At 51.1% G+C, this 19,411-nt stretch overlaps 1 protein-coding gene across 5 annotated transcripts in view; it reads right to left on the bottom strand.

Annotated features, from left to right (window-relative positions):
• Positions 1-19,411, bottom strand: part of NLRC5 (NLR family CARD domain containing 5) — an 80,404-nt gene that overhangs the window by 25,675 nt on the left and 35,318 nt on the right. For all 5 annotated transcript variants that reach the window (XM_055332025.1, XM_055332026.1, XM_055332028.1 and 2 more), the window contains 14 exons: positions 18,889-18,948; positions 17,356-17,421; positions 16,792-16,875; positions 14,657-14,740; positions 13,616-13,705; positions 11,528-11,596; positions 10,907-10,975; positions 9,682-9,765; positions 9,179-9,262; positions 7,626-7,715; positions 6,829-6,873; positions 5,830-5,919; positions 4,848-4,931; positions 1,367-1,450 (listed from right to left, as the gene is read on the bottom strand). In XM_055332025.1, coding sequence (XP_055188000.1) covers positions 1,367-1,450; positions 4,848-4,931; positions 5,830-5,919; positions 6,829-6,873; positions 7,626-7,715; positions 9,179-9,262; positions 9,682-9,765; positions 10,907-10,975; positions 11,528-11,596; positions 13,616-13,705; positions 14,657-14,740; positions 16,792-16,875; positions 17,356-17,421; positions 18,889-18,948 — 1,083 coding nt within the window. The remainder of the gene's footprint in view (positions 1-1,366; positions 1,451-4,847; positions 4,932-5,829; positions 5,920-6,828; positions 6,874-7,625; positions 7,716-9,178; positions 9,263-9,681; positions 9,766-10,906; positions 10,976-11,527; positions 11,597-13,615; positions 13,706-14,656; positions 14,741-16,791; positions 16,876-17,355; positions 17,422-18,888; positions 18,949-19,411) is intronic.

Here is a 19,411-nt window from a genome sequence, read left to right as displayed (position 1 = left end):
AAAATCTTAAAAAAGAAAAAAAGAAAGAAAACAAGCCTCATGCCTCTGCCTTTCAAGTCCCCTTGAACAAAACCCCCAGGCCCCTCCCCATGGCTCCCAGGTCCCTCTCTCCACCTCCCCTCCTGCCAGTGAGCTGGCCACATCACCTTTCTGACTGTTCCTTGCCTCAGAACCTCATACATGCTCTTCCCTCTGTTTGGAATGCAGTTCCCTGTTCTTCACAAGCTGGGTCCCTTTGGTCCTTCAGGTTGAACCTTAGTATCTGTCCTCAGAGGCATCCCCTGACTACCCTCACCTTTGCAGGCACTCTATCACATTATCTAGAAAAATATCTTCTCACTGTCTGAATTCGTCTTCCTTGCTCATTGTCCGGCTCCCTCTACTACAAGATAAGCTCTAAGAAGACAAGGACCTCGTCTCTTTTCCTCCTCCCTCTCTGCTGTGTCTCCAGCCCTCCAAAGTGTATGGACTGAGTAGTACAAAGTGTGAGCCCTGGCGAGGGGCAGGCTGGCTGCCTCATTCCAAAGACAGAGGAGAGCTGGGGGCTGGTCCTGTGTGATGTGGGCACAGAGAAGTCCCTCCCTGGTCCAGGGTTTCCCACCTGCTCATCTTAGCCTGCCACTTTGTGTGTCCATAGGCGCATCTGCCCACCTCTGGAGTGGCCCACAGCTCCTGCTTTCCTTTCTGGTGGGACTCAGGGAGAGGCAAGATCCGGCTGTGAAGTGAGCTGCCTCGGGCGTCCCAGAGAGCCTTAGCATTAGGACTTATGTTGCTGTTATTAATGGTATGATTTAATTTCCCGTTGTATCTTTCCATCCCAGCTGCAGCTGCTTTCTCCCCTGCTGGAAGGGTATTTAAAGAAAATCCTTTTTAAATTCTAACCAGTCTGAGCTGAAATTAGAAAGTAGAGTTTTTAAATACTTTTGAGGACGCTGCTTAAGTTCCCCTTTTGCGGAGTGAGACAGTGACCTTTAAAAACTGGTGTGTGACATATACACCACCTATATCTATGAAGTCCCTTTCTAGGAGCTGGTAACCTTTCCACAGGTGAGGAGAAGTATAGCAGCCGATTTACCATAGACCTTCCAGTCTTCAAGGTGTCTGGAGAGCCACTATCTTGCTTGAATCCCTAACCTGGGGGAGTGGTTGGGGAATAGGAGTCCCATTTTTCAGATGAGGAAACTGATCACATAGCACCCCCCAACCCCCCTGAGGTTAGTGAGGTATTAGGGAAGAGCTCCCAGCAGTGCCAGATACAATGAATGATATAACAGCCCAAGAGAAAGGAGTGGCAGGGAAGGAGGGATGGCTTTGCCAAGCTGAGAGCCTCAGCCCAGCCCAGGGAAATGGGAAAACTTGATCTTACTGCAGCAGGCTTAGCTGGGGCAGCTGGGGTAAGTGCTGCAGCAGGGTCTCCAGGCTCTGGTCGCTCAGGACCTCGAAGGACAATCTGTGAAACAGAGCATCTGAATGAGGTGAGGGAGCCTTGGGGAAAGCCAGAAGTGCACCCTCCCAGCCAGGGCCCTCAACACATTCCCTCCAAACTCTGGGCCCTTGAATTATCATTGAGACTGGAGGGAAGGAAAGGTCATATAAGTTTGGAAAGTGCTGGTTAAGCCAAATCAAATAGTTGGGTTTGCAGCAGGACTTCTCAGGGGTTGAGTACACTGCTGTGCATTGTAACTGCTGGTTGAGAGGGACAGTGGGAAGGGCCACATGATTCCGGAGCTGGAAGCCTCCTGGAGGAACCTCTGCACCCTCTGTCCCAGGACTGGGCCCGGGGCTCCGAGCACTGGCAGCACAGGGGGCCTTCACTGAGGGGTGGTCTGCCCACAACACCTCCCCACACGGTTTCCCACCAGGCTCTAGAGGATACATCATGCTATGGCCTCTGGTTGAGTCACTGTGGGCTTTACACACTTTTTTTTTAGGCAATAGAAACTTTGCCCATGATAACATCTCACATGGAATGCCAAGATGTACCCAGGCAAAGTAGATAGATCTGCAGTGGTAAAATTTGGGGGCCAGAGCCCCATCACTTTCCCTGGCATCCAATTACTGGAATTCAGCATTAAGTACATTGATAACAATATTCCCGTATGTGGTTCCAATACTCTACAGTTGGCCAAGTGCTTTCATGCGACTATCTCACTTTTTTCAGCCACAACTGAGCGAGGGGGGCCCTCAGATCCCCATGTGCACAGACCAACCAGCACTGCCTGAGGCAGTCTATGCTGCAGAAGGTGAGTCATGGTAGGTAGTGATGTCCAGCTATCCTTGTGCCCCCTCCAGGGCCTGGCCCAGGACCTGGTATACAGGTGGTGCTTAGCAATTTCATGATGGAAGAGGGCTTTTTTGCAGCACTTTTTGCAGCCATGCTACCAGAAGCAGCCTGAGTGTCCATCTAGACTCTAGGGAGGGGTGGTTGAAGAGCCTGTGGGACATCTAAACTGCAGAGGGTTAAAGCTAAAAGGCACAAATATAAAAAAATTAAAAATAAAAGGCACAAACAAATAAATAAAAATAAAAATAAAAGGCACAAATATACACATGTTGTGTAAAAACACATTAGAGACAGTCGGAGACAATTAATAATTCATGGGCTCCTTGATTACTTTTGTATGTCTCATAAAAACATTAATATTTTAGGTCTGATAATGGTTTTGAGGTTATACTAAAAAAATAAATAGAGACTCCTGGGTGGCTCAGTCAGTTAAGTGGCCAACTCTCAGTTTCAGTTCAGGTCATGATCTCAGGGTGGTGAGATTGTGCCCTGCTCATCTTAGTTCTGCGCTGGCCACAAAGTCTGCTTCAGATTCTCTCTCCCTCTCCTCCATCTCGCTCCCTCTCAAATAAATAAATAAATAAAATCTTTTTTAAAAAAGGGTACTTTACCTTTTAGCTACATATACTTAAAATAACTACAATGAAGTTGTGAGGTGACTGGGATTACTTTAAAATAATGTGTGGGCATGTGTGTGTGTCAGGGCCAGGGCATGATAATTATTGAGGAAAGTAGACAGGAACTGAGAGCCTATACCACTACTCACTCTGCTTTTATATATGCTCAAAAGTCTCTATAATAGAAGTATTTTTTAAAAATTAAAAAGTAACTTCACAGTGGGGGAAATCTGACAAACACTAGCTTGGCCAGGCGGTCAAGGTCAACATCAACATGAGCCTCTGAGATGGGATGAGAAGGGTACTTCACCTCTGTGGTCATCTTCCCCCAAATCCTGGATCCCAGCTGCCCCATGAGAGAAACATCAGACACCCTCACGCTGAGGGACATTTCACGAAATATCTATCGAGTACTCCTCAAAACTGTCCAAGTCATGACAAAAAACCACTGAGAAACTGTCACAGACCCGACAGGCTGAGAGCATGATGCCTAAATGCAACGTGAGATCCTGGATGGGATTCTGGGTCAGAGAAAGGGTCCCAGGAGAAGAACTGGGGACATTTAAATAAAGCCTAGAGTGTGGTTAACAGAGCAAGGTTGGTGTCTCTGTTGCGACAAATGTACCATGACAGGTGATACTAACAACTGAGTAGGGGCAGGGGCAATGAGTGGAGGAAATCTCTGGACTAGGTTGGCAACTCTTCCGTAAGTCAGGCCTTAAAACTATTCTAAAATAAACATTTTATGGAAAAAGTTCATTGACTCCATGTTTCAGGAAAGCCACGATGTGCTGTCATGAGACAAAAGCTCACCGCAGAGATCTCACACGGTCAAGTCCCGTGTCTGTTAACAATGTCAAAAACCCCTTGGTTTGTGTCCACATGTGTGTGCACATGGAGAAGGGTGTGGAAGGACACCAGATGGCTGTGGATGAGGTGTCCCAAGGGTCACGGGGCATCAGAGATGGGAGCAGGAAAGCAAGAACAAAGGCTGTAGTTGGGAAAACCGTGTCAAGTGAAGCCGTAGAATGCAGCGGGTCTGTGCCTGTGAACAGGTCAAACCTGAGCATGCACAAGGATAAGGAGTAGCGGGTCACAGGGACAAACGCCACCATGGACTGCATGAGAAGCATATACTTAGGTGAGGCAGGCTGCTCTTGGATTTCTTTATGTTAAGGTAATTTTTTAAAAAGATTTATTTATTTATTTATTCATGAGAGACACAAAGAGAGAGAGAGAGAGGCGGAGACACAAGCAGAGGGAGAAGCAGGCTCCCTGCGGGGAGCCTGATGCAGGACTTGATCCCCAGACCTCGGGATCACGACCTGAGCTGAAGGCAGACACCCAACTTAAGCCATCCAGGCTCCCCTGTTAAGGTAATTATTGTAATAAAATTTTAACAGTGAGGACGAAGGCTGTCCATCTCTGGAGATGAAAAAGCTGAGGCATAAGTTATTAGAGCCATTTGCCCAAAGTCACCCAGCCTGCAGGAGGCTGAACCAGGACTCCTGGTTCCAGCTCCTGGCTCTGGTCACAGACCCCGGGGGTTCTGGGGCTGAGTCAGCGGGTAACCAGGAGAGGGAGGCTCTGAGGAGGGGCCTTCAGAAATTATATGCTCTGGCCATGGAGGCAGGCACAGGGGGTGACAGGGTGGGGCTCCAGGGGCCATGGGAACACACTGGGGCTCCCTGGTGCCTCGAGTTGAGTGGATGAGGAAGGGGAAGCCTGGGGCCCAGAGCAGCCTCTCCTAGTAGGGGGGTAAGTTGCCCTCTGGGGATGCGAGGAGACTTCTACCAATAGGTGAGGCTTGGGGTAAGTCTGCAGGGTGTGAGGGGAAGGGACCAGGAAAGACACCTGGCTTGTAACCAGGATACCCCCACCCCCACCCCAGGGCACCCGGCTGATGTCCACACTGTGCCTTCTAGGGCTGGGCCCTCTTTACTTACTCGACTTCCAGAGGCCCAGGGCACTTCTCCAGAGTCTCGCAGAGGCGGGTGAGGTTCAGGGGCTCCAGCTGACATTGCCTGAGGCTGAGAGGGGGCCATGGGCCAGGCAGGGGGTCCAAGAGGGCCCAGGGTCCTTGTGCAGCCCATGGGCTCTCCCCTTCTCCCTGCACCTCTCCTCCTCAACCTCCAGGCTGTAGGAGTCCTCCCTTGCAGGACACCCTCTGCACCCTAAGTCTCCCCTACAGCCCAATCCCCACGACTCAGTGATAGTAAAACCTACCCCCACCAGTGCCTAGCTGCCCTCACTCAGTTCCAAGGCTTCCCCACTACCCCTGCCTTGAGTCCGGACCACCGTTGTACTGGCCTGGGCCACTTTAACACCTTCCAACTCCCCTCCTGCCTCCCTGCCATCCTTTTCCACTTGCCAGTGTCTGATCTTTTAACAGATCTAACCTGACCAGGCCTCTCAGGTGATGACACCCCCTGTAGCTCCCTATTGCTCTCAGCCTAAAAGTGAAAGGCTTTTTCTATGGCCTCACTCACCTCCGCTGGCCCTGTATCGGCCCTTGCCACACTGACATGCTTCTCAAGAGTTAAGCCTTCCTCCCCCACGGCCTTTGCCCAAGCTGACCCAGGTGCCCGGGACACTCTTCCTCCTCCTCCTCCTCCTTTGGATAACCCTATTTGGGCCCCAGCTCAGGTGTCTCTCTTCAGAGGTGAGGAGGTCAAGGCCCAGAGAGGGCAGGGGCCCAGCCAAGGTCACACAGTCAAGGCAGAAGTAGAAATCTTCTGAGAAAACAACATGAAATCTTCTCCCCGGGGAGAACGCTGGGCCCCCAGCCCCTCACCAGCCCTCACACTGGCCCTCCTTCTTTTCCTTCTCTCAAACTCCTTTTCCCCCAGCCCAAGCCCCAGGCTCTCCTCCCTCCTGGACCTTTCACTCCTCTGGTGTTGACCCCCCAAAAGAAGTGGGTGAGAGTACCAGAAGCTCTTGGGGACGCAGCGCTGATCAAAGGCCAAGAATGGGACTCCAGCTAGGAACTCTGGCGGACATCCACCAGCCAATTGATCCCTTGGAGTGAGGAGACCATTTTGAGAAGAAAGTTCACATCACATACGTGCAAAGACAAGACTCAGAGGTCAGGGCTGTGGGGGCCTAGGGACAATCAAGTCCCTCCCCGACGGGTCCATAGAAGGGCAGCCAGAGTGAAAAAAGCCAGCAGCTTACACCTGTCCAGGTGGCAGCCCCTGGCTAGGTCAGGGGGAGCCAGGGCGGAGCCCCTCCTCTCTCTGATCACCAGTGAGGCAGGCGCGGACTTGGCCTTCCTGGGCCTCCACTCTCTAGGTTTCGAGAACCCAGAAAGGTCCCAGAAATGGAGACCCTGTCCCAGGAGGCAAGACCACCCTGGCCTCGGGCCCCTCCAGCTTCAGACAGTTCAGCTGGTCTGGCCATGCCCCTCTGTCCAGCTGCCCAGCTCCACAGGAGGCCGCCCCCCTGAGAGGTTTGCCAATCTCCTGTGAGAGACCAGCGTGCCCGGCCCCACTAGGGGGCAGCTGGGAACATCCGTGCACAACTAACTACTACTAACTACTCATTGTTGACTGCAAAGGTGTGGAAACTTTTGCAGAGCACCAACGGTTCTTGGTTTCTCAAACATCATCCCCAGAGTGGAAAAGGCGGTGACTCATTGAAGTCGGAGGAAGCTGCAGAGGTCTGCAAAAGTCCCGAGGGGCAGAAGGCCAGCTGCTCTCCCTCCCCGCAGCAGCAGGCAGCGGCCCCGTTCTGCTGGGGCCCAGCATGGTCTCCCCCGCAAGGGCACTGCCTCCGTTCAAGAGCGAGCTCAGCGGGCTCACTACTGCAAACTGACCGACACGGGCCTCGTGCACAAGGGGTGCCAGGCCTGGGTGGGTTACTGGAGGAAATGGAGACCAGGGCGAGAGGGGAGCCCAGCCCATCCCCCTCAGAGCTCTCCCTCCTCACCTGCCTCTTCTGTCACCTCTCAGGACGACGTGCTGGCTCTCGAAGCTGCAGACGCAGAGGAGAGAGACCAGACAGCCCGGTCAAGGGAGGTCTGGAGGGCAGCTCACCCTCTCAGCAAATGCCACGATATACACACTAAGCCTAACTACGCTGACTGAGGTACATACAAAGCACACCACCGACGGGCCGTCCTTTTATGCTCACAACAGCCCCGCGAGGTAAGGAAGTATTCTTACCCCTCCTCGACAGATGAGGAAATGGGTACAGAGAGGCTCAGTGACCTGCCCAAAGCTGCACAGCAGATTCGTGGTGAGCCTGGATTTGAACTGGGTCTGTCTGTGCTCACACCTCCCAGTCTTGAAAGGGGAGGGATGGGGAGACCTTATTGAAACCATGGCTCATCTGCATGGCCTGGCTCCAGGCTGCCTGGCCTGGTAACTTCCCTTTTGTAAGTCTCATCAGCTCCAGAGACCCCATGACTGAGACCTGTCCTGAGCACTTAATGGCCACCAGGGAGCTTCCAGTTTCTGTAAAAGTCTCCCAGGACAGTCCAGAGGGTGAGCAAGGGAGAGTTTCTGGATTGTGTCCCGTGGCAAATTTGGAGAGATGGGAGTGTCCTGGGGCTACTTTCATTCATCTGTCCATTCAATCATTCAGCAGACACCTATGACATGCTCATTGGTTTGGTGCCATGCAGGCCCCGAGGAGGCGACACTGTGAATGGGACAAAGAGGTATGGTGGGAGCCGATGGCCTGTGCAGTCAGAGGGCAGGGCGGGGGTCCAGAGGCACACTCACCTGATATCCAAGTGAAGAAGCCACTGCAGAGTCGAGAAGCACTGGATCAAAATAAACACTGCATCCAGGGACAAACCATTCTCACTGAGGCTGGAGAATCACAGGGGTGATGTTGGCGGAACCCAGGGCTCTTTGTGGTCAGAGCCCAGGGCGGGGGAGGGCTGTCCCTCAGTCTGAATGACAGAGCTCATGGAACCCCATATGGCCAGAGGGCACCTCTGTACAGCTGGGGAAACCGAGGCCCAGAAAGCAGCAAGGTCTTGCCCAAGGTTATGAGACATGTTGGTGACAGAGCTGAGATTAGAATTCTGGCTCTCTGGGTTTACCATGAATCTGGGGAGGGCTTTCAGGCCGGAATTGTGCCTCAGTTTCCCCACCTGATAAAAGAAGGGCAGTGCCCAGTGCAAACTGAAAATGCAAGGGCTCCCATTCAAAAGTCAGGAACAAAGCTTTCCCTTGCTTTCGGGTCTGTCAATCTGTCATGGTGTTTTGTATCTGCCATTTAATGTTGCACTCCTCTGGCATGGGTACTGGTGGGTGAGCTCAGATCTCACAGGCCAGGGGGGTCACAGTACTGAGAAGGTCATGTGGGGATTTGCCCCCCAAACTACATATAATTTGCCTGCAATGGTGAGGCCTTCCTCCCCACCCACAAGCAGGCCCAGAATAGGAGCAGAAGTAACAGCTTCTTCCCAGATCTCACAGAAAGACTGAGCAGGAAGGGCCCTCAGGCCACAGCACTCGTTCTAAAGTTGTAGCCAAAACCAAAGCCACCCCCTCTACACTTCACCTGTTAACTGGGAATCAGGGAACCAGAGAGGTGATACAATTTGCCTGGGCTTGCCTGGGGTCACACAGAGAAGCTAACAGTTGTGAGCTCTCTCCAGGGCTCCTCTCATGTTAGCCCTGAAGAGCTCAGGAGGAAGAGAGGGATACGTAGGAGCCAAAAGCACAGGGCCTTCTAGCATCCCAAAGCTCTGGTCTGTTGCAGGCAGGTCTGGGGTTGCTGGCCTCCTACCTGGGCCTCCCTCCCACACTCAACATCTTGCCTCACTCTGCTCTCCAGCTTCCCTGGGCATCCTGCTCACGTGTTCCATCTGGTACACATCCTCCCTGTCTAGCCTGCACCCTGGCAACAGCCCCTCCCTGCAACCCAGGGCCAGAGGGCTGCCAGTCATTAGGATAACTAGCCATTAGCTAACACTTCCCACCCAGGCTTGTACTGCCCCACATGGCCTGGGCCTCCCAGAGAGCCTGTGTGGAGCCACAAGTCTGGTTCAAGAAGTAAAACCTTAAGTCAGGGGCTAGACCACTGAGTCCGAGGCCAGTCTCTCTTAATGAGACTCACAGCAGCGAACTACCCTTTTGGAGCACTTACCATTTGCCAGGGACTGGACCAAGTGATTGACATGCATTTTCTGATTTAAGTCTTTATAATAACCCCAGGAGGGAATGAGAGGACAGAGAACACCCCCTACACACACACACACACACACACACACACACACACACCCCTCCTCCCAATGAGGACAAGCCTCAGAGGCCTTACTCACTTCAAGGACTGCAGAGCACCCAGCCCTGGGAGCAGCTGAGCCAGCTGGGCCACGCCTTCGTCCCCCAGAGCATTGCCTGAGAGGCTGGGAGGGGCAAGGGGGCCAACAGGTTAGTGGAGGACAGGGATGGGGCCCATGGGAGCTCTCTCTCCACCCCTGGGCTCAGTCACTCAGCTTCTTCTAAAACTGGGACATGGCCCTGGGCTGCCAGGCTAGATCTCAGCAGATCTCACATGGATTGGCTGGTGTTTCCCCCATGGTTTCCATCCTGAGATTTGTGACCCTTGTGAGTCAGGGGTAGGCTTTAGAGGGAGTCATATGTGGGGACCTGCATTTTAGGGGGAAGGGACACACCCCTTGCCAGACTCTCTAAGGGGTTCCTGACTGCTTGCGCAGGGAAGGACCGCTGACCTCAATCTCAAAAAATCAAAAGACACCTCCCCACACTAACATCCACTGGCTGATGAGCCCCACCCACCCGCCCTCCAACAGCCAGCACTCACTCCAGGTGACTGTGGTGGCAGCTTCCTCCCAGGGCCCTGCAGAGCTGCTCTAGGTGCTTGGCTTGCAAGCCACAGTGTGTCAGCCTGCGGAGGAGGAAACGCAGCTCCTCAGAACAGAGGTAAGAGTGGCCACCACCCCCAGGCACACAGGCAGACAGTCTTGCAGAAGAGGGACAGGAATGTGTCTTTCACCCAGACAGAGACTGCGAGTACCAGCACACAACACACACATAAGACCTCCCACACAGGTAATCAAGAGCCAGAGATAGAGACACAGGGAGGCAAGGAGACAGAGATGGAGAGACACAGAGATGAGACACAGAAGAGACAGATGCAGAGACACACGTGCATATGTAGGCATACACACACACCTACACACACATACACGAACACAGCTATGCACATACACATACATGCATATGTGCACATATACCTACACACAAACGCACTTGCAGGGCATTCACACACAGGCATGCATGCACGCTTACACACATGCACACACACCCCTATGCACATACACATGCATGCATGCACGTGCACCTACACACACATGCACTTGCAGGGGTGTGCACACACAAAGGCATGTGCGCACACCTATGCACACATACCTATGCACACACACATACATAAACATACACATGCACTTGCAGGGGTGTACACACACGCACAGGCATGCATGTGCACCTATACACACACACAGACACATGCATACTCACCTATGCACACACACAAACACATGCATATGCACATACACACAGTGCCTGAGGAGGACAGATAGACAATAACAAAGGGTAGTAAAAACCAAGAAACAGAAAATATGAGAGAAACAAGATAGAGACAGACAGGGAGATTCAGACGGACACAGAATAAAAGAGAAAGCCAGAAGAATACGATGGGAGCCCTGTGAGGGCTGAGCTAAGCTCCAGGATGAGGAAAGAAGGGGCCACATGTCCCCATTCTCCCTATCCAGAGTCCCCACAGCCTGTCAGCTGCTGGAGGTCAGGAGAGTTGTGAGGAGTGGGGGCCCCTCAGGTGGGGAAGGTCACTGAGGGGGCTGCCCTGTGAGCCCCATCTGCTGCAGGCTGAACAGGGGAGGAGGGAGGCAGGGAAGCCATGCCACACTCCTGAATAGAGCAGGCCATGTCCTCCAGGGAGCACCTGGGGGTAGGCTTTGAGCAGAAGGGAAGAGGGGGGAGCCACCAGGGCCTGTAGGCCATCACCGTACCTGATCCTCGTGGAGCGCAGGGGCAGCTCAAAGGGCACCTGGTGCGTGAGGCTGTCCCGAAGCGCAGTCCTGGAGGGACACACACCAGGCCAGGCTGAGCAAACTCCTCAGCCACTAAGTCCACCCTCAGCCTCACCTCCTACTGTTCAGTCTCCGCACAAGGCCTGGAGATGGCCAGACTGTGGTTCCACTTGGGCCCCTTGGCTTCCTGGCTGTGTGACCTGGGACCAATCACGTAGCCTCTCACGGGGACAATGTATGTGAATCGCTTCAGGACAGTTCATGCCAAAGGGAGCCAGAAGGGTCTAACCCAAATCAGAACTACAGGCCAAGCGATCCACAGATCCTTGCGATGTTTGCCAAAGGACATAAATTTATGGTGTGGCTCTCTGGCTACCCCATCCCCATCCCAGGATGTCATTCTGCCTCACGAGGAAATGGGGAGGCAGTCTGTCCTCTGACACTCGCCCTCCAGGCTGCATTCCCTGCCAAGCCTGTTGTCTGCCTGCTTCTTTGTGAATTTGTCAAGGTCCCGAGAGTTGAGTGATACTGTCCAGCTGGGGAGGTCGCGGAGGGTCTGGCCCAGGCTCATGACGGGGCCAAGATGATGCTGCGCCCTACCTCTTCCAGATCCCCTCCTGCTCCTCCTGCTCTGGGGCAAATGTGAAGACCACAGTTTTATGCAGCAGGCTGCAGAGAGAGAAGAGAAGAAGAAGGAGACAAGAGGCTTATGGGGGTCTCTGTGTCATTTTCTAACCTCGCCTGGAAGGACCTCAAATAAGTCATCCTCTGCCTCGAGCTGCAGCCACTTCTGACTTTGCTATGACTTCCTGTGCTTCTGGGCACCTGAAACCCTTCTACCACAGAGATTTTGCAAACTTACCAACTTTAGTTTCCTGTCAAGTCTTTGAAAGAAAACTTCAGTTCTGCTTTATGTCTGCCTCCGGCTGAGACCCTCCTCCCTCTGTTCTGTGCTCACCCAGGGCATCCCCAGCACAGCGAGATCCTTGCCAGGTCTGGGACGGGTCCTGACAGCCCACACGAGGCTGTAACTTAGAGCAGGAGCATCCCTAACCTCACCTGTGTAAACTGAATGTAAAATACACATTTCTTTTTTTTAAAAAAGATTGTTTAAAAAGGTAGATTATTTATTTGACAGAGAGAGAGTGAGAGAGAGAGAAAGCACGAGCAGAGGAGGGGCAGAGGGAGAAGCATACTTCCTGCTGAGCAGGGTGTCCTACTGGGGGCTCCATCTCAGGACCCTGAGATCATGACCTGAGCAGAAGGCAGATGCTTAACCCACTGAGCCACCCAGGTGCCCCTAAATACACATTTCTCATTGCAGAGGTCATATTTCTTCCATGTGAGAACTTATAGTAAAGTAAGAAGAAAATAAAGAAAAATCACCCACCACCTCTTCCACCTGTCAGTAACTGCTGATAACATTTGGGAGTGGGTTTTTCAAGTCTTTTGTTTTTAAAATGCAATTAATGTTCTTTTTTAATTTTCTTAAAAAATGGGATTAAAGGACAGATTCTCATTGAAAAATTAGTTTTTCAAGGGATAGGTGAAACAAGGGTGACAAAATGTTGAAAAATTATTGGTGGGAACTGGGGTGTTTAGCACACCATTCTCCCTACCTTTTGAGCGTGTTTGAAAAGCTTTATTATAAAAATGGTGAATTAAAATTTGTATGTTTATTTACTATATCACAGCCATCCCTCTATACTAAAATTGTACCTATATCATCATTTTTCACTGAGTTTTTCTCTCTGAAAGTAACTTAGTTTACTCACCCAATACTCAACTGTTGCATATTTAAGGTAAGTTCACTTTTTCTTGTTATAACCAATACTGAGGTGAACATTCCTGCATCTAAATGTGTTTACACCAGCAGGCTGATTTCTTTAGTGTAAATTCCTAGAAATGAATGGCATGTCATTTGGAACGAGCTAAGGATCCTTTATTGGATCATTATATACAGTGAACAAAGGCTCCCTAATCTCTCTTCTGGGTTATTCAGTGTCTCTCTCTTCCTTTGAGGGGTGTTTAAAGCAGGGACCACCCTCCGCAGTTAAGAACCCCTCGGGGTGGGGATTGTGTTGACATTAATTAGCATCTGTCTTCAGATCCCCAGACTGAATATTGAGACTTACAGAAACAAGGTTGGGCCCTGTCTTGGGTCAGGTTCCCTAGAGGCAGAGCCTGAGCCTCTGAATGGGGCAGAAGGTCAAGTGTCACTGATCACTTGTGTATGTGATATACTGAAGGCCTGCTCTCAGGAAAAAACAGTAGGGGACCATGGGAAGCAGAGAAGAGCAGGTCCTTGGCCTGATCCTACAGGGAACTCTGGAGTGTGAATGGCACCAAAAGTTTGTCCCACTTAAGGCAATGAGGCTGGAGAGTGATACCTCTACCTCTGTCATTGGCCACCCCTGGTTGGGGGAATTGAGAGGGTAACCACCCAGGCATCCTATCAGCTCACTCGGGGTAGTTTCCTGGAGAAGGTATAAAGGGTGGGTAGCCAACACCCATAGCACCTGGGAAAAGAGGATTTGGGCAGGGCCTCAGCAGCATCTTCTCCAGGTCCCAAAGGCCTGGGCCCAGAAGGAATTCTAAGGTCTTTCAGAGAATGATGGGAGAGCCCCAGAGCTCCAGGCTGGAGGTAGCAGTGGGTTACAGTGGCCCACTGGGGGGGGGGGGTCCTACCTGATGTGAAGCTCTGCCAAGTTCTGGCACGTGTTCACCGCACTCAGCATACAGTGTACCCTGTCCACAGATAGCCCGTTGTTGCTGAGGCTGTGGAGAAGAGGGAGGGGGTGGCAGTCAGCAGGCAGCTGAAGTCCCCAGCCTGAGACAGCTCCAGTCCCCTCCTCCTGGCACAGTAGCTTGCTGGCTGTCGCTCCTGGGATGTCCTGGGTCCTTAAGCAGAAGCTCAAAGGATTCTGGCCCATGTGGTTGAGCCAAGAGCTGCATGACTCCGCTGTCCTACTCAGAGAACAAAGTTCTATAGCTTGAGTGAGAAGAACTGACTCACTGTTTCCACCTCTCTGAGCCTGTTTCCTGGTCTGTAAAATAACCACCATTTTAATCCCATTTTACAAATGGAGAAACTGAGGCCCAGAGACATTATGTTAAAGCTAATAAGTGACAAGAGTTAGGATTGAATGCCAAAGGCAAGGCCCCAGAGGTCTGTTGCTCAACCTCAACATTATGCCATCCAATCCATTCTTGATGCTTAGACCTCAACACATCCCATCCAAACACCACCCCACCCAATACCATGTAACCCCACAGCACATCCAACAGCCTACTACCCTATCTTTCCATCCCACCACCTCAACAACCCACCCCTTTACCTCAGCATGGTACCCACACCCTAACAAGCCTCTTCCTACTCCAACACCCCAAAACCCATCCACCCAAGACCTAATGCAACACCCACGGCAACACCCCACCCCACCCCAGGGCTGTCACAAGGAACAGAAGCCATCGTAGCGCAAGGGACACGGTTTACAAATGCAAGTGGTTTCAGTAACTGGAACTAAGTAAGGCAGTGGCTCATGACAGAGGCAAAGTAAGTCATGCTCAAACCACTCCAACGTTGCTGTTGTAGGGAGAAAGTAGGCATGGAGCCTACTGGAGCAGCACTCTTTCTGGTGAGTGGGGGCATGAAGAGTGGGGTGGCAGGCCCAGCTGGGGCTCTCCAGGGCTCCCCCCTGTCACCCAATGGTGACACGGGCAACTCACTCTAGATTCCTGGTGATGTGCAGCTGAGATGCAGCTTCTGCCATCAGTCGACAGCCTTCATCATCCAGCTGGTTTCCTGAAAGGCTGAGACAGAGGGGCCTGATGTCCTGTGCTGCCAGGGTGGGGTCACCCCTCAGCCTCTGCATCCAGAGTCCCTCCTTGACTTTAGCCCAAGGAATGCTCCAGTAAATGAGCCCTAATAACGATGGTGCTGCAAGGCTGTATACGATGTGTCCGGCACTGTCCCAGCTGTTTCTACCATTACCAGCTATTTAATGCTCATAAAGAACCCTATGGGGCAGATGATATTATTATCCTCATCTTACTGATGAGCAAACTGAGGTACAGAGCAGTTAAAGCATCTCCTGAAAGGTGGACCTGGGATTTGAACCTAGTCAGTTGGATTTCAAGGCTCTACCCTAAGCTGTTCCTTTATGCTTCAACCTCCATAACTGCTTTTTATGATAAACTCCATGATTAGAGGGGCATCAGATCTACCATGGGGATCAGGGAAGGTTTCCCTGATGTTTGAATTACCTGTTTGAAAAACTAGGAGCTCAATAGGTAAGTGGTGGGAGAGAGATGGGGGAGGGGTGTTCCTGGTACTGGGAACAACTCATTCAAAGGTCCTGTGGCATAGCACACTGGAGGAGCTGAAAGGGAGACAGTGTGTCAGGATCGAAGATTTCAGTGACAGGACAGGGTCAGGTGGGGCTTGGTGGGTTGGAGGCAGCATTTTGGATTACACAGGATTTTAGGATTTGGGCTTCATCATGAGCCATGGGAAGGATTAAAGGGGTCAGGCAGCAGTGAAACGTAGTTCACTCTCTGCCAGCTGGAAGTGGCCAGCATGGATGCAGGAAACCCTATGAGGAGGCTGATGGGGTCATCCAGGTGAGGAATGAGAGTGGTTTGGACTGGGGCAGTGGGTGAAAAGAGGGTGGTGTTGAGAGCTATGTAAGGGGTAGGCAGACTTGGGATGGGCTGGCTATAGGAAGAGGGTAAGGTTGCCGAGAGATGTCTGGCCTGTGTAGCCAGGCGGCTGATGGTGGGTGAGAATGCCAGCAGCAGGTGGTGTGTGTGTGTGTGTGTGTGTGTGTGTGTGTGTGTGTGTGTGTGGCTCAGTGATGGCCAGGTGGATGGAAGCATGTGTTTTGTAAAAACACCTTCTAATCCTGTCTTGGTTCTCCCAGTGGGACAATGTCAAGGTTCAAGCTTTGGTCACCAGGGCCCTCACACATTCATCTTTATCTTTCCCTAGGGTGGGGCCACTCACCTCAGAACACATTACGGCATTCCATCACTCCACCCTCATGCTCATTTGATTTCTGGGGATGGTCTTTACAGGGATTCCCCTCCTGGTGACATGACAGGACCTCTACCAATAGCCAAGCCCTACTCTCACAGGAGTTGGGCATTAATGGAATCTCTCCAGCCCAAAAAGAAAAGGCAGTCTCATTCTACTCTGGGAGGAAGATAGGGGGAGGGGACCCTGAGGGCTGTGGTTTGGAAGACAGGTGTGATGAGGTTTTTGCTCTGCAGGTCTCAATAACACTGGTTACAGGGGTGAGGCCACTGGGAGTCAAACTGTCTGAGCTGGAACCCTGGCGTGGACTCATCCTACCTGTGTGACCTTGAGCAAACTTACCTCTGTGTAACTTAATTCCCTCCTCTAAAGAGCTTGCATAGTAATATTATATCACAGAGTGGGAAGATTACATGAGAGGATATATGTAAAAATGCCTAATCCAGGGCAAGTGCTGAATAGTGGGAGCTGTCATGATGGTCTGAATGCCTCAAATTCTTTTTTTTAAGGCTTTATTTATTTATTCAGAGAGACACAGAGGGGGTGGCAGAAACATCAGAAACATAGGCAGAGGGAGAAGCAGGTTCCCCGTGGGGAGCCCGATGTGGGACTTGATCCCAGGACCCTGGGATCATGACCTGAGCAGAAGGCAGATGCTCAACCACTGAGCCACCCAGGCATCCCTTCCTCAAATTCTTAATAAGGCAGCATGCCCTTCCTGATACCACCCTTCCCCGCACCCCCTCCCTACCCCCCCCCAGTGGATGCCCTTCAGATGCTGCCCTGCCCCCGACCCATCTCCCACTCCAGCACTTCCCATGACACTCACTTTACTTCCTCCAGGCGGGGACCTTCCCGGAGCTGGGCAATGAGCTCCTGCACATCATGAATTCCGAGCTGGCACTGCAGGAGCCTGGAGTGAGAGTGGAGGCAGAGGGGCTCAGGACAAGAAGCCACACCACACCTCCTCCAGCCCCAAGGGCCTCTGCCAGGTGTGGGAGCCAGGGGAGTCAGGAGGCAGGAGACCTGGGGTCTCACCCTGGCCCTGCCTCTCAGCAGATGTACAGTCATGGACAAGGCCATTGAATGAACCTCAGTTTCTTCCTCTATCAAATGGGAATAATACTGTGTACTTGGCAGGATTTTCAAAAGAATTGCAATTAAGTAATAGACATAAGATACTACAGTGCCCAGTATGTAACAAGAGCCCATTAAATTATGGTGGTCATTGTTGTTGTTAGGACAGATACCAGGATGGGTTATTCATGTCCTGTCTCTGCTCCATGCCTGTTTTTCCTTTTATTCTCCTTGCCCCTGTGGTACCTCTCCTGGGAAGGCACCCTTCCCTCATATCACATCCCTCCCCTTAATGCAATGGATCCCACAGAGGTACCTGAGTGCCAGGCTTCTGCTCTGAGCTTCTTTCCTCTGGTTGGCACTTCCCTGTAGATCTGGTGCTCTGGCAAGAACAAATCCAACATTGGCCTTGTCTTAGAGCCCAGGGCCTGATGGGTCTTACCTTGGGTTCTAGGGGCCAAAGACCCACAGTGAATGAATAACAAAGATGGTTGTTTGGAGGTGCTAAATGTGCTATTCCCCAAAACAGCAAGAGCGAAAGGTTTGAGGGCAAATAGGCTTTATTCAAATTCTGACTCTGTCATGTATAGCTGTGTGGCCTTGGGCAAGTCACTTCACCTATCTGAGCTCCCATTGTCTCTTTTCCAAAACAGGATGACAATATCTAACACAGGGTAGTTGAAGGATTGAATGAGACAATGTATGGGTCAAGCACCCAGCATAGGCACAAGATTGAAGATAAATAAAAAGAAGCTGCTATTTCTATGACGCAAAGCTCTCCACTTGCATATGTGCCATCTATGGTTCAGAAGGCTGGGAGCATGGACTGTGTATGGGTCCAGGCTGTGGGAGTCATGGCACCTCCAGGCTGTCTCCCACTTGGCCAGGGGAGGGTCAGGGGCTGCAGAGAAGCTGGAATGTTATTAGCCAGGTTTTCATCAACCTCTAGATTGCTGCTGTCAAACAGAACTTTCTGCAATGATAAGAATGTTTATATCTATGCCATCCACCATGGGAGACACTAGTCCCCCATGGCCATTAAGTACCTGAAATGCAGCTAATGTGACTGATAAATGTTAATTTTACTTAATTTTAATTAATATACATTTACTTAATTTTAATTAGTATACAGTATAGCCATCTGTGGCTGGTGGCTACCATATAGAGCATCATAGCTCTATACAGCTGGAGGGGGTCCTACTAGATCATCGTATGGGTGAGGAAACTGAAGCTTAGAGCAGGGAAAGGATTCTCCATGGACATACAACATCATCTGTTTATGAGTCTCAGCCAGGAAGAGGTGTGAGGACGTCCAGATGGAATGTTCTTTCATGGAAAGGCTGCTCCCCTTTTTTTGCTCAGGCAGGACTAGCCAAGCTGGAATCCGGGCATAGCTGGAGTAGCCAGCATCTGAGTGCCACCTGGATGTCAGCAGTGTATTAAGCACTTTCAGTGTATTAATTCATTTAATCCTCAGAGTAACTCTAAGATGTGGGTATTATCATTGCCTTCTCTTTTTTTTTTAGATGGAAGACTTTTCTGAAGCTTTTTCCACTTACTAACACCAGTCTAACACTATATTCATGCCTTCCCTAAGGGCCTGACTTGGTTTGAGACTTCTGGAGATGCTCTCTCATCACAAAGGCCAGATGTGGTCCAGATATGCTAGATGAAGTTAACGTCCTTTGCCAACTCTGAGAAGTAGATAATTTCTCAGCTCAGCCATAACAAGAAGAATCCCTACATTCCAACTCTTCACAGGCTCTCTTGGCCACCTTACCCTGCCACTTCTTGAGCTCAGACTGCCCCTCAGAATGGACCCAGGCCCACCCCCTCCCTAGGTTCTTACGCTCCAAGCTCTGCAGCAGTCTCTGTGGGCGGGGAAAGAAGAAAGATGAGGTCCGTCTCCCTGCAAGAGTCAGACACTGAGCTGTGAAACCGGTAGACTAGAAACCAGCACATCACCTTCTGCCTGCATCTCCCCCTTGCTGCCCAAACAGCCAAAGAAAGCTGATTTTGTAACTTACAGAGAAACAACTGACAGAAATGCCCCAAATCAGACATATAAAATTATGACTATGTCATTGCTCGATGCATCCTGAATTTTAAAATTCAGGAAAACAATGTTTACAGGAAAGACTTTTAAAAATTAGGAACGTAAAGAGTTTTTTGTGAGAGTTACAGTATTGTAGGACTAAGAGGCATGGCACTTAAACTGCTCAATTATCCAAACAGGTAACCCCAGTTCAGCACCATGGAGAGCGACACGCACCAATTCTTCCTCGGACTAAGCCTGCGCTTCCAGATGCAGTTGACTCATTCCTTCAACCATCTGCCCATCTATCCATCCATCCAGTCTATTCATTCACTAT

The sequence above is a fragment of the Nyctereutes procyonoides genome, unplaced genomic scaffold, assembly GCF_905146905.1.
Source record: "Nyctereutes procyonoides isolate TBG_1078 unplaced genomic scaffold, NYPRO_anot_genome, whole genome shotgun sequence".
Lineage (NCBI taxonomy): Eukaryota > Metazoa > Chordata > Mammalia > Carnivora > Canidae > Nyctereutes > Nyctereutes procyonoides.
The sequence above is the reverse complement of the archived record's forward strand: the minus strand, read 5'-3'. Positions and strand labels throughout refer to the sequence as shown.